This window comes from Nyctibius grandis, chromosome 6 (genome assembly GCF_013368605.1).
Source record: "Nyctibius grandis isolate bNycGra1 chromosome 6, bNycGra1.pri, whole genome shotgun sequence".
Lineage (NCBI taxonomy): Eukaryota > Metazoa > Chordata > Aves > Nyctibiiformes > Nyctibiidae > Nyctibius > Nyctibius grandis.
This window is the reverse complement of record NC_090663.1, coordinates 26,629,537-26,643,357: the sequence shown is the minus strand read 5'-3', so window position 1 is coordinate 26,643,357 and position 13,821 is coordinate 26,629,537. Positions and strand designations below refer to the sequence as shown.

The window sequence follows — 13,821 nt, the reverse complement described above, 5'->3', positions numbered from 1 at the left end:
TGAAATAAAGCAAGTCAACAGATATTTCAAATAGCACGTTAACATCTTCATAGTGTTATCTTCTCCATCTTTTGCTTCAAAGTTTTCTTTTCACACAATTTCACAAATGAAAACAGCACTTGAAGACATAACAGTAGTTGCTGGTCAGACCTGCAGGATTCCTGGCTCACATTTTACAAGGTGACTATTGAACAAGGAGGCAATACCTGTTGTAAAGTAATAGCTAGAAACATCTGTGCTCATTCATTATCAACATAGATTAAATCCATTTTTTTGGGGGGTGGAATTGCAAGCAGCTCCCCTTCACAGGGCTGAGACAGGCCTGGGGATGAGTTGGAGGCTATGAGGTGGGAAACAGAAGGAAGCCTATTCTTAGATAGTTATAAATGGAAAAAGACAGCAATGGCGTTTGAAAGCTTTCAGGACAAGGGGATTTTTCTTAGGTTTTTTGGAGGGGGATTTATTTGTGGTTTTGTTTTGGTTTTGTTTTTTTTTTTTTAAACTGAAAGGTAAAACCAGGATTTAAAACAGGAAATGAGTTACTAAGAACATTTTTGGGGAAAAAGTTATTTACCAGATTAAATTCCATTTGTCCAATAGGAGACAGGCTCTCTCCCGATCTCCTTTGCTCTCAGGTTTCTGTCACAGTTATCAAAATCGGTACAACTGGCAAAATAGGAGCTAGCAAAACAGACAGCAGTGAATATAACTACTTTTCAAATGATATAAAGCCTGAAATTGTTCTGTCCTTTTTAGCAATATCCAACTCCAGACAAGAAAGGAGGAAAACTCCATTTGCGATGTGTGTCCTCGTTACAACTGAAGTTATTTCTGATATAACCTTCTTAAGGCAGCTGATCCAAACGTGTGTCAAAATCCCCCCTCCCCTCAAAATTTATTTTGAGGTTTTCACAGGGGGGTGGAATCATCCTATGACTGCTTTTGATTGACATGATGTATAGGTTAGCTTTACCTGCAACAGAGTAAAACATCATCTCTTACCCTGACAACACAGTAAGACTTCCTGAGGAAAGGCACAGCCTCACAGTCCTTATCCCTGGAAATGCTGGGGTGGGGGCAGGGGGACTGATGATGTTTTTCATGGGAAGAATCTTACTCAAACATTAAACTTTAAAGGGCCCAAGGGAACAGGACTGCAGAAGCTGATCAGCTTTTTCCAGCATTCTGCCTGACTGGTATAAAATGCCGATGAACTGATTTGCTCATGGATGAGCACATATTTGCTGCTTTGTCATGTAGTAGATTTCAGCTGCCTCAGGTCAACTCACAGAAGAACAGGATGGGAAAGTAATGGTTAAACATCGCATGAAAACTACCCTGACTTCCACTTAAGAAAAGCAGTTATTTAGTTCACCAGTTTTAGTCCTTTTCAGATGCAAAACAAATGGTTTCTCATGTCTATGGGCTTTTTGAGTTATGGTGGTTTTTTCCTACGAAATGCCTTCTAGTGATGGCGTCTCATCAGAAGGTCTAATGGGATTATTCAAACTTGTCAATTAACTACATACTTCCATGACATCCACACCTGTAGCTGATACTAGTTTGTATTCTTTTTTTTCTAAAATACATTGTCAACCACTCAAAATAACAATGTATTTATTTCTGAAAGTCAACTTCCTTTGAACATAAGGTGTTTGCCAGCCTTTGACTCCTACATGAATGGTCATCTGAGGAATATCTACACATTTTATGGTACTGATATAGGTTAATTTAAAGTTTTATAAAGCTAAAGTTTAATGCTACTGATTTCTATCAGGCATTCCTAATGTACAGTGCATTCAATATAGTGGAAGAGGAGGAAGAACAATACACCTAAAGAGCCCTCAACTTCTAGCAAGACCCTTATTACATAAGCAGCATATAAGGAAATTGTTAATAACCTAGAGAATTAGACTGTATTTTGAAACGAATGACTCACAGAAAGCTTACTGACCTCCTATGATTCACTAAGGACTATTTACATTAAAACATTTATCATTTAATTTGAATTAAAACTATTCAGCTTTTTGTGAAGAAATGTAGCTACAATAGGACAGGTCATGTTTTAACTCTCTTGGAAATAGCTGCTACGCTGTTATCAAGGACAGTGCAAAACACATTGCTTTCCTTAGGATATTTTGCATTTACTGGAAGCTATCAATGCAATGTTGTTGGGCAGAAAAGGGAAGAGCAAGCTGTTTACTCAAGATCCCCTCCATTAAGATATAGCCAGATCACGTTAGGGGAGTTGCCAGTTTTTCCTCCAAAGGGTCAAGGATCATTGTTCTATAAAGTCAGTCCTTTCAGTTCCTGCTGGTGATAGACGAATTAGACCCTGCTTCCCTCCTGTTAAAAAGATAAAGCTGTCTTAAAATTTTACAGTTGGTGAAAACTCGAGCTTGTCTGTGTTCTATTCTTCCTCTCGGATCCAGATTTGACAAAAATCTTGCAAGAATAAAGAAAGAGCTTGGAAAAAGATGCTTTTGTAGAGTTGTCATTCCATAAATCTTTACATCAGGTGCCTCTGAAAGTCACTGTAAGAGACCCAGTATGTCTGCACTAAGTACATAAGCATGCTAGAAAAGTGAAGAGAGAGGGGAAAAACAGATGGGATGCTAGATACCTGAAAAGGTTATTTAACAATGTATTCAGAGGAAGATGATCAGTGTGGAAAACGTGCCATTCACTCACAGGCTGTCTGCAAGACAGCGCTTCACTGCAAATGCCATCGTGGTTGGTAGGAACGCATCAGCTGTAGAGCAGGGTTACAGACTAGCTATCCGTTCCCTGGCAGTCCTGCAACACCATCCTACGCAACACTACTTCACTTTTTCGTGCTTTTGGTCATCTTAACCAGATCTCATTTCTTCATTTAAATGTTGGCATCTTCATTGGCTGTTCTCTTGTCACTTATCTGTTACAGGGCAGCCAAGCATGCTCCTTGTGTTGACAGTCAATAGTGAATTTGAATGTACCAACACAAAGCCCACGACATTACTGTCCTTTTTAGATAAAGCTGCACATTCAGTCCTAAATGGAGAACAGTTGTCAAAAAATACATAAAAGGCACCATCAAGACAAATGGAGCTGTGGGATCACTCCTGAAAGCTATCCCAGAGCCAAGCCAAGGTGCCACTCCAGAAATACCGAAGAACACAAAGCCAGAAGAGAAGTTTTAGCAGTGCCTCCACATTATGAAAATGCCATGATGGTTTTCCCTGCTGAAAAACATTCTCATGTTTATGTCCTGTACCAAATTCACTACAGACCTACAATGGCAGATCTCTAGATCTGCAGCCTGTGCTAACAACTTTATTTTGGTCATCTCAGTTCAGCACTATTACCTGGCCTATGCAGGCACTGCTAATTGATCTCAGAAGCAGTGCCCATCTAGGAAAATCCTAGTAACAGCTGAAATTCATCCTTCTCTTCCTCATGTAGCTGTAGTACAGTATTATCAACAATTCTCTAAAGCTGCAGTCAGATCATTTATCTGCATCATCTGGTTTATTTAAATAAATGTCATGATAACAGCAACCAGTATCCAAGTCCTACACGATGCCTGACAGGAGTTTGGAAATACTAATGATGCAACTGACGAATAACAAGAGAAGAAATTTGGGTAACTTCATTAATTTGAGTCTCAGTCTCAAAATTCTTCTTATTCCTGTGTAAGAAAGCAATGCAGGAAAAAAAAAAATCACAGCATGGAAAAGACACAGTGCCAGACTGACTGAAAATGGAAGATATCCTCAAGATTCTCAAGGTATTTGCTAAAATAGTAACGATGCTCCTCCATCACTACAGTCAGAGCAAGCTAGCTGTACCAACGGGAAACAAAAAATCAGAAATCACCAAACAGATCTAGCTGCAGTGCCTTTCCAAACAAAGTGTCTGCATGATAGCGCAACATATGAAGAACTGTAATCAATTAAAAAAGATACCAGTAAGAGTGTATACAAAGACTTTCAATAATACATGTTAGCCCGTGATCATGAGCATTTCTGGAGCTCCTACCATTTATCTGTATTACCACTTAATATCAAATTCGATCCCCACTGTACTTCATTCAGCCACAAATTATAACAATACATATGCAAAAATTCAGAATCTGTTCTCTTTTCAGGGTTATGAAATTGCTATTTTAAGCCTGCTTAGTCTCTTCCAGCAGTAAATTTTCTATTATTGCTTTTTGTTCTTCCACTCTCCCCTACAAGTTAAGGCTGGGTTTCTTTAGAAAACAGTAAATCAGACAGACAGTTACCAAACACTGAACTGCAGCTAAGCTGGACAGTTCACCCTGTCACACCCCTTTTAGAGTGACTGAATTCTGACCTTCACAATATTTCCGAAGTATCCTATATTTAAACCCTTACTCACCGAGGAAACCCAAAAGGGAGTGGTGAGTATTCAACATTTCTAAAATACAGGTATCACAGACTTACAGGATCTCCACAAGAAGCTGGAGGGGGGTACAAGGATGATGCTCTATAGGACACAGTAACAGATTAGCTGAAGGAAAGCAGTAAGAAGGGAATGAAAAAGGTTTCAAGGAAAAACTCCTCTTAATGCCAACTTCTTCCCCCCTCAAATTATGTTAGCACTAGGGATTGCTGGTATTTCAGCCACACCTAATATACAAGTGGGCCTTTTTGTGTTGTTTTTTAAACATACGTGAAAGCATTATCAAATCTTCAGAAATATCAGAGAAAAAATGCTACCTGAATTACAAGAACTTACAATAAATAATTTTGTATATGATTCTGCACTTTATAAATAAAATAGCATCAGCTCCGTGAACTGTGTTCGCGTATATAAAAGAACACTTTTCTTAAGTCTACAAAAGTCCGCCTCCGATAACTATGTCAAATGGAAATGTCAATTGCTTCCACAGAATGCTAAATCCTACAGGTTGTATTTCTGCAGGACTTACCCAAAATCTGAAATTCCAGCACGTATTTTTGGTTCAGGTTCTGGGGTAACTACCATGAGAATTTTAAAGACAGGCCTCTTGTACATAATCGTCTAAAACTCCAAAGCACTTCTACAAATCTCCTTTTCCATGGCTTGCATTTGAGGAGATTGGAAGCTATAAAAAGCTCCGAAGAAAAAAAAACCAGCATGAAACATTTAGTGTTAACCATCCAAATTTCCATGACAACGGCTTCAGTGAGCTCACCTCATTGGTACTATAGCAGCAGACCAATGGTCCAGTAAATATAGAGAGGCAACTGTTCAGATCTAATAAAAGTAAGATATTTGGTTACAGAGCTCCTTGAAATAAACACAGAAAACCCCCAAAATGTTTGACTGAAAAAGAAAGGGGCTGTTTAGTTTAGCTCAGCTTTGCCATTTTCAGAGGCTGCGAGTGTGCCTGTGTAACTATGCACGAGTAGTCTCCCCAAACCTGCAATTTCACAGGATATCTGTACCTGAAAATCCTGTTTGGTTACTGCATATCAAAGGTTCCCCCTGGAAAAAACATATGTTTTTCATTATGTGATGATGCTGTAAAGGCCCAAAGAGAAGCATTCACATGTCCAAAGCCAGCAACTTCTGAGTTGGGAAGAAGCTTCCAGATATTTCAGTCAAGATGAATTTTTGTTTTGTTTTAAATGTGACTATCAACATATGTGCTTACATGCACACTGCCCTGAGAACGGAAGGCAATACATGTTTTTATTCTTTCTTCACAGTGCTTCAGTTAGTGACAGACAGAAGTCTAGCTCACAGACACTCTGGACAACCTCTTCAGGCCTGAAATTCTCACAAAGCAGTACCTAAAAGGTCAACATCCCAATAAAACAAAAATTCTCTGATGGGCCCCCATTCCTCACATCAGGGCCAGCTACTGGAAAGCCATGCATACGCTGTTTGTCCAGCTTCTCTAACTGGATTCTCAAGTATCATATAGGTGTGACTACTTCACTATTTTGATTTGGACCAGGAACGTGTTTGAGATTGGATTCTCCCAATCCACTTCTTGTGAGGCAGACTGCATAGTGGAGGTGTCTCAAAGTGCCTGAACTGATGTCCATCTAAACAGAACTACATCTTCATGTTGTGATGCATTTCACTGCAAACAGACATTCGGTTCACAGCACCAAATTAGGGCTAGTCCAAAGTAAAACCCACTTCCCTGAACCAGGTACACAACCTGTCCTCAGTGCCAGCAGTTTCCCTTGAACAAGCTGTTGCTGTATGCTACTTACTAACATAGATGCAACCTACAGGTGATTTCATCCAGGCTACTAACTGCAGCTTTCACACACCTGGCCAGCTGATCCGGGAATACTGGCCTGGCCTTTTGGGAACTTGCAGACACAAGAGAAAAGAGGTAGCAGAAACCCAGTTGTTACGCTCTAGCCCCCCTCGACAGGGTAAAGGTGCCTGAACCTCCCTCTTGCTTCTCAGTAAGCAAGCCATGTTTTTCAGAAAGATTTTACTTTAAATCTCTCCTATTAAAATTTTATATTTATGCATTAATTCACCTCAGGATTTGTCATTGTAACTTGGTTAAAAAGTAAGAATAACCCAAACCAATTCAGATACAACTCAGTACAAACAACCCAGTGATAAAAGCAATACATGGTGGTTAATGTCATTCCTTGCCTCAGTCTCTGCTCTCTGAGTTCCAGCTGCTCGTCCCAGCTCTACTGCCTCACCTCCCTAGACAAATTAGTAAGCAAGCTCCTATTTTGGCATGTCTCTTGACATATTTTGCATATCTTTACTGATACGTAAAATACCAACAAAACCGAGGCTGAGACTTCTTTTTCCTCAGTCACTACCATCCATGAGTATTTCAGCTTAACTATTAAGCTGTAAAGGCTTCTAATTAAAAAAAATTATAGCCAAGCTGTAATTCAATTAACAGTGTTTCTATTGAAGATTTACTTGCTAAGTCAACCTCTGTACATCATACACAACCTCAGCTCCTTGAACTTTAAGTCTTTTAAACCATTTTATTTTAAAATCTTAAGTATTTATTAGCTGTCACAGTAAAAACGTTCCAACATCCCCTCAAAGCAGAGGTTTCTCAGAAACGCTGCAGTTTCTATATTCAGGATGATGGGAAATTACAAAATGGAATTGTCTTGCAGCTCTGTGAGCTGATCTCTGAAGAAAGAGGTGCTTTGCCTGACTTTTCCCTTAAAGATATTTCTACTTGGGGAACCCATAGCCAAACTGCTGCTTTTGTATTCTCAGAACACCTCTAGTACACATAAAAGACTGTTTCATTATAGTAGCTTTCCAAAACAGCAGGCTATGATGTGAAACAGTATTTTAGATCATCAAATGTAGAGCAAATAAAGTTAAACTGTGGTGCCTTATATATATATACATATATATGTGGCAAAAACCCAAACAAACCCTTCATTGTACCATCCATCTCTGATGGGACCTGGAGTTTTCCCTGATCCTGCAGGATTTACTAATATTTTTGCTATTGGTTTGGCCCAAAATGTGTTAACCACATGAAGACACCTAATAGCACCAATTTCCAGAGAGCTTTTCAGCAGATGAAAGCAAACAGGTTTTGACCAGAGCCTAAAAGTCCTGTTTTGAATTGCAGAGGGCAGGACCTGTACAAAACAGCAAGCTCAGCTACCTCCTTCGGCTTGGCTTGTTGTTAAATCTGAAGGTCGACATGAACCTGAAAGTAGATACTCATAAGAAATTAATTCAGAAAGGCATAAATGATTCAAGAGAAAAACCTTGGTAAGCTGCAATCTACACTGCCAAGATTTTCACTATGGAAAGCCCTACTCCTTACTAAGCACCTGTAATGTACCTTACAAATGCAAAGGACACTGCCCTACTACATCTGCCCAGCCACATAAAAGCCATGTGAGCCAGACTGTATTCTGGCCCTCTCCCATCAAATCAGGGATGTCTAAGCAGAGCGGGTGCAATTCAGGCCTAGTGGGCAGAAAAAGAAATAGAAGGATGAAGAATAAAAGCGAACAGCTCCAAAGGGAATGTAACTGCTGAGTAACAGAGGGGTCTCACCACAGGACTAACTTCATTTCAAATGCTGAGCGCATACTCCTCGGTCATTGCCCAGACCCCCGCGGGGGAAGGTGGGGAGTGACTGGCATACAGAAAACAGCGCGTTTCAACTGCTCGGCATTATAGCAGCCTGCCAGTACCTGAAGGGGCCTACAGGAAAGCGGGAGAGGGACTTGTTACAAGGGCATCTAGTGATAGGATGACGGGGAACAGTTTTAAACTGAAAGAGGGGAGATTTAGATTAGATATTAGGAATAAATTCTTTCCTGTGAGGGTAGTGAGACACTGGAACATGCTGCCCAGAGAAGTTGTGGATGCCCCCTCCCTGGCAGTGTTCAAGGCCAGGTTGGATGGGGCTTTGAGCAACCTGGTCTAGTGGAAGGTGTCCCTGCCTGTGGCAGGAGGGTTGGAACTACATGACCTTTAAGGTCCCTTCCAACCCAAACCATTCTATGATTTTGTGATAATCTGCACTGATCTGAAAGCTGTCAATCGGTAACAACGTTTTTTCCCCGAACACAAACTGACCTGGAGAAACACACTGAGCAGCAACATAGTGTTCTCTACCAGGGGCATTGTGCGAACTCGGGCGCCAAAACCCAGCTCTGGCAGAAATCTGAACTTTCTCTTTGCTGTGTTGCCGGCATCCAGCCTGAGAGACAAGTGAGGGTCTGTCCCTCCAGCCCTACCCGCAGCGTCAATGCCTTCAAGGAGATCCGTCTACAAGTGAAGCCGTGGCATTTGAGCCTTCCCTCTCCAATGATTCCCAGTTCTTCCCTGACACTGGTTCTCTATTAACTCTCCGATTCTTGATACAGTATCAAAGTATTCAAATTCACTTATAAAAAGGGTTATTGGGGGTAAATGCACTAGCACAAACAAGGGCTGTACACCAGAGGATATCACCACTGTTTATTCACCTCCTCAAATAATTTACCATCTTAGAAGTAAGATGGGCTTAAAAGTAAGACAGACTTAATAAACTTCAAGGTTTATTGGGCTTTAGACAGTGTTAAAATGCCTGATTATGAGGGCACTTTAAGAGACCAAATCCAGATTCATTTGGCTAAAATGCTAGTCACTCAGTGAGGGATTAAAGACACCCAGAGGTGCTCAACTCTGCTGGAAGCTGTGCGGACTAAAGGAAAGAGACACGTCAGTACAGTTGGAACAAAATATCCTCATAAATGGGTGTGATATACCCTAAAACAGACCAGGAAAAAAGCCAAGATCGCCCTTTCAGAACACTCTTAAAAAGGGGGGGAAAAAAAGGAGGGGGAGGTTTCTCAGGCTTTCTGATTTTCAGTCTCTCATTCCTTCTCATTCTCTTCCAGAAGGCAAATTAATTTCATTTGTATCTTCTGACCTAAACTTAGTAGATTGTTACTCCCATGCATTCTCCCCCAGAGGTCTATCAGGCACTCTATTATTTAGAAAATAGTAGAAATAACGGCAAAACATCAGCAAGATCAATTCTAACACAGCATATTAAGTTCTATTAGGATTTCAAGAAAAATAAGTGGCATTTCCAGTAATATTATAATTACTACTTCAGTAATGTTTCACAGGACAAGCCAAGTAACCAAGCCTTGCTGCAGTGAACAGTATAGAAACTTTCTTTTTTGATGCCTTGAGAGCTTCCCAAACTAAAGAAAGCTCACAGGCAATTCTGACTCAGCAGTCCTTGGGGAAAAAAAAACAACAATCTACTTCTTGCTTTGCTATTGGGAATTTCAGAGCATCTATTGTGAATATACTGTAAAAATCTGATCTTCAGAGCAGAAGAAATCTAAATTATCAGCTTCTCAGTCCAGGTCCAAGATTAGCCAAGCCAGCTGGGGACAGCTACATTGTAAACCCACCCTCTTCTGCCAGTGCTCGTGGCCCATTCTCAGAGCTTCCTCAGGCCGCAGCAAGAAATCCTGCTGCTCTCAGTTCCCCTCAGGAGGGAACCAGGAGCATCCCCTTCCCACCTGCTGTTCTGCAGGTTAGAGGCAGCTGACCAGGGCTGATTGATCCATTCCAGCAAAATCATTATAGAAGAAACCTTGATTTAAATAATGTAGCCTTGCTTTGCATTTTACCTTAGTTATTTTCTTTACTGGTTCTTTCTTGGTTTATAACCCTTTAGACAAAATAAGCTGAAGCCAAACACAGCTTTTGTATTAAATCCGGTACTCTTTTTTTGTAACTGGAAAGACACATCATGTATAAATTGCTTAAGTAGCTGAGAATCTGAGGACAGATTTACTTAAATTCTCTATGTAGCAATTTATTACACTAAGAACTGTTTCTTACTTTCTATTTCTTCAGCAATCAGTTCTTTAATTCTGGTTTCTGTCAAGCTGCTTCTGAATAGAAACTTGCATTACAAAATGTTGTTGTAGACAACTAACACGAAACTTTTTTTTTTTTACTTAAACTAAAGCTGTATTAAATATGATGGAAAGAGAAATAATATTACTCTTAACAACTATCACTGTACTATTATCTCCTACTAATGAATTAATGGTGTGCAAGTACACCATAAATCAGTAAAAATCTGCATTTCTATATGATTTTTTTTTATTTGCAGACTTAAAGCTTTGATGTTTTTCAACTCCAAAATGATTTCCTTACTTTTAGTAACAGCTATTGCAGTGAACTAAACTGAACGTAGACTAAAACATCTCTGTGTATCTACAACAGTGACTGTATTGTAGATACAATCAGTATTGTGGGTATTGTCTACCCACAACAGTGCAAAGTTAGTTTACACTTTCAACAAACAGTATTTTAAGATGCTTAGTCAAAGGTTTCCCTGAGATCAGTTGTCTGACTTTGAATAAAACCATGCAGGAAAAACAGGTATAACTATTCTTTTTTATTTAAATAATTTTAGGAGACTAGAACAAGTCAGTACTTAAGAATTCATTATCTACCGAGTCATCATTCAAGTGGTTTAGCCCAACATCCATACAGCCAATGTGGGCAACACCAACCCACTAAGACTCGAGCAGGGCTTTATCCTCCAGTCCAGAACCGGTCTCATGACCCGGCCTGGCAGCACCGCAAACTCATCCCCAAGGAGCCTGCGTGTAGGTAGGAGACAAGCTGAGTAAAACAGCACGTAAAAACCTGTAATGAAGACATATTAAAAGGTAACGCTTATACAAACACTAGGGACCAATTTTATAGGATATGGGAGTAAATTACTTCACTTGTAAGTCCCCAGGCCTGCAGATATTTACGTGGTGACACCAAGCACTCATGTTACTGGATGGGGGGGTTACTCATTTTTAAGTAATAGATGCAGGAGGACAGCTTTGTTTCGAGGGGGGCAGTTTCCTCCCCCCATACCCTGCAGTCCTTCCCCATTCTGGAACAGGCCACCACCTTATAAAAACTGCATTTGTGTTGAAAGCCTACAGCAGTAGTTCCTACATTTTTACTGATCAGATTTTGGCATGCAGGAAAGCTTTCTCTGTTAACAAGCCTCATTTTATATTTCTAAATATGCTGCTTTGCTTTCCCTCCCAAATTAGTGCCGATTATTAACGGCCATTGAAAGAACAGAACTAAACACTTACGAGGAACCAGCATTGCAATAATTAGTTCTGAGAGCCTCGAAAGCACTCCTGAAAGCAGAGTTAGAAGTATGCTTCTGCAAGAGCTTCTGTTACTCTCTCTAGAAATGTGGCCAAGTCTGCACACTACAAGTTCTACCTTGTACCTCCTCCAAGACTAACTCCTCTCTGACTAGCTGCTTTGTCCAGCTGACAAGTGAACAACAAGGGGGGGAAACGGGCCACGCCTTGGTGGCATCCTGAAGTATTTACTCAACAGCATCACTCATTTTTGACAGCAGCCACCTGTATAGGAGACTGGCACATACGAAAGAGTCAGCATAGAAATCAGCCCATATCATTCCCTTAGGTAACACAGCAAATCAGGCCTTACATCACCCTTGAGACAGAGACACGGTGATGACAGGAGAGGGAACTACTTTAACAAAAGCCCCACCTGGTAGCTATTTAAACAGAGACAGAAAGCCAGGTGGGAAGAGGAAAGGATAAATTTCTATTTTTCAAGGCATGGCTAAAGTTAAGCAGGCTCCTTTTAAGCCAGAATATAGCAAATCCTTCTATCTGAGAAGCTACAGTTACACACCAAGCACTTCCCTCTTAACATCTTCCCAGGGTAGGTATTTCACCTGTTAGACACTCAGGGAGAGGGATACCTAACAGTGATTAAGCAACTGGCCATTTACACCTGGCAAAACAGAAGGGAGAAAGAGGTTTTTTGTGGTCTGCTTAGTAAAGTAGACTGCCTGTTAGTTTAACTTCAAGATACAGTCTTTTTTTTTCCAGCTAATTCCTCCAAGGACCCCTAATTCTTGCCTGTTGTACACCTCTGCTTCACCTGATGGTCCTCTCCTGCACTTTCAGCTGTGCCTGATGACAGACTATCATATACAGATCATTTTAAATTCCAAATGACTGTTAGTTTGGAAAAAAAAAAGATCTTTTTTTTGAAACATCAGCTCAAAACTACATTCTGGATTTCTTTAACCGTCGCTACTGCTTTGCATCCATACATAGTTTCAGTTACAGTGGGGGATCCTACTGAAGCCCTAGACACACATGTAAAAGCCAGCACATGACACGCATTGTCATACCTCAACACGTAAGCCCCTCCACTAAAAGCTAGCTTATTGCTCTTCAAAAATTCAGAGTATGACAAAAAACAGGAAAAAAGTCCAAAACAAACAGTGCGAGTGCCGTTACACATTCTCCAGAGCACACAAGAAGCGTTAGACTCGAGCAGGCAGTAAGACCACACCTTCCGTGCAGTTTTAATTACAGCTCTCCCCTCCTCAGACCCGCAGCAAGGCAGGAGAGCCGGCCAGACCCGCAGCTTCGTCTGTAGCCCCTCAGCCCACGCCCTGAGTTATATCAGTTTTCCTTCACTGTTCACTCGGAGTGCTGCTCCGTCGCCCCCGCCGAACAACACAGCACGGCTCCGCTCCATTCCCAGAGGTGGGTGACTTCCCTCGAAATTACACGCGAACATCTGCAAACTCTGAGGCCGGACCGTCTTTCCCGAGCGCGGAGGCCGGCGGGCGCGGCGCCGCCTACCTTAGCCACCCAGCTGAACAATGGTGACATCCTACGGGCTCCGCCGCGGCGGCCGGCGGCGATCCCCGGCTCCGGCCGCTCCTCTCCGCCTCTCCCCGCTGCCTCCCGCCTGCCGCTCCCGCCGCCTCATGCGCCGGGAGGGAAGCCAGCCCGCCCGGCCTCGGAACGTTTCCCCACCGCCGCCTCCGGGTGCCGGCCGGCGGGACCGTGAGCTCGCCGCGCCGGGAAGGCTCCCCGCGGCGGCGCCGGCTGCTGCTGCGGGGCGGGAAGGGAAAGGAAGGGCCTGGCCAGGGGCTGGGGCTAGGGCTGGGGCCGGGGCCGGGGCCGGGGCCGCGTCCCGCCTCCGCCGCGCTCCGCCTCCGCCGGGGCGCCCCCGCCGGGCTGCGGCCGCCCGCCGCCGGGAAGGCGGGAAGGGAGCGGGCTCGCCCTCCGGCGGCTCGCCCGAAGGCGCGGACAACCGCCTGCTACTGCATCGCGTTGCCCCTTTACGTAACTCAGCGCAAAAGGCAGGATTCGCAACTATTAAAAAAAAGATCCCACGCGGTCCACGTAACTTTCTGGGAACAGGCGGGCATCGAGGTCATGCTTAACGTTAAAGGACAGACCAAAAAATCACCTGTTTGAAACCCCTGGGAAATGTTACACTTCCAGTCAGGCTCGCCATTCACGTTAGCTAACGGCATTTGACATC

At 42.4% G+C, this 13,821-nt stretch overlaps 1 protein-coding gene across 4 annotated transcripts in view; it reads right to left on the bottom strand.

Annotated features, from left to right (window-relative positions):
- Positions 1 to 13,821, bottom strand: part of TBC1D1 (TBC1 domain family member 1) — a 118,079-nt gene that overhangs the window by 70,626 nt on the left and 33,632 nt on the right. Inside the window, exon 1 of one of the 4 annotated variants that reach the window (XM_068404273.1) lies at positions 13,131 to 13,318. The exons of the other annotated variants lie outside the window; for them this stretch is intronic. Coding sequence (XP_068260374.1) covers positions 13,131 to 13,160 — 30 coding nt within the window. The 5' untranslated portion in view covers positions 13,161 to 13,318. Of the gene's footprint in view, positions 1 to 13,130; positions 13,319 to 13,821 lie in introns of those variants that run through there. 4 annotated transcript variants of the gene reach the window in all.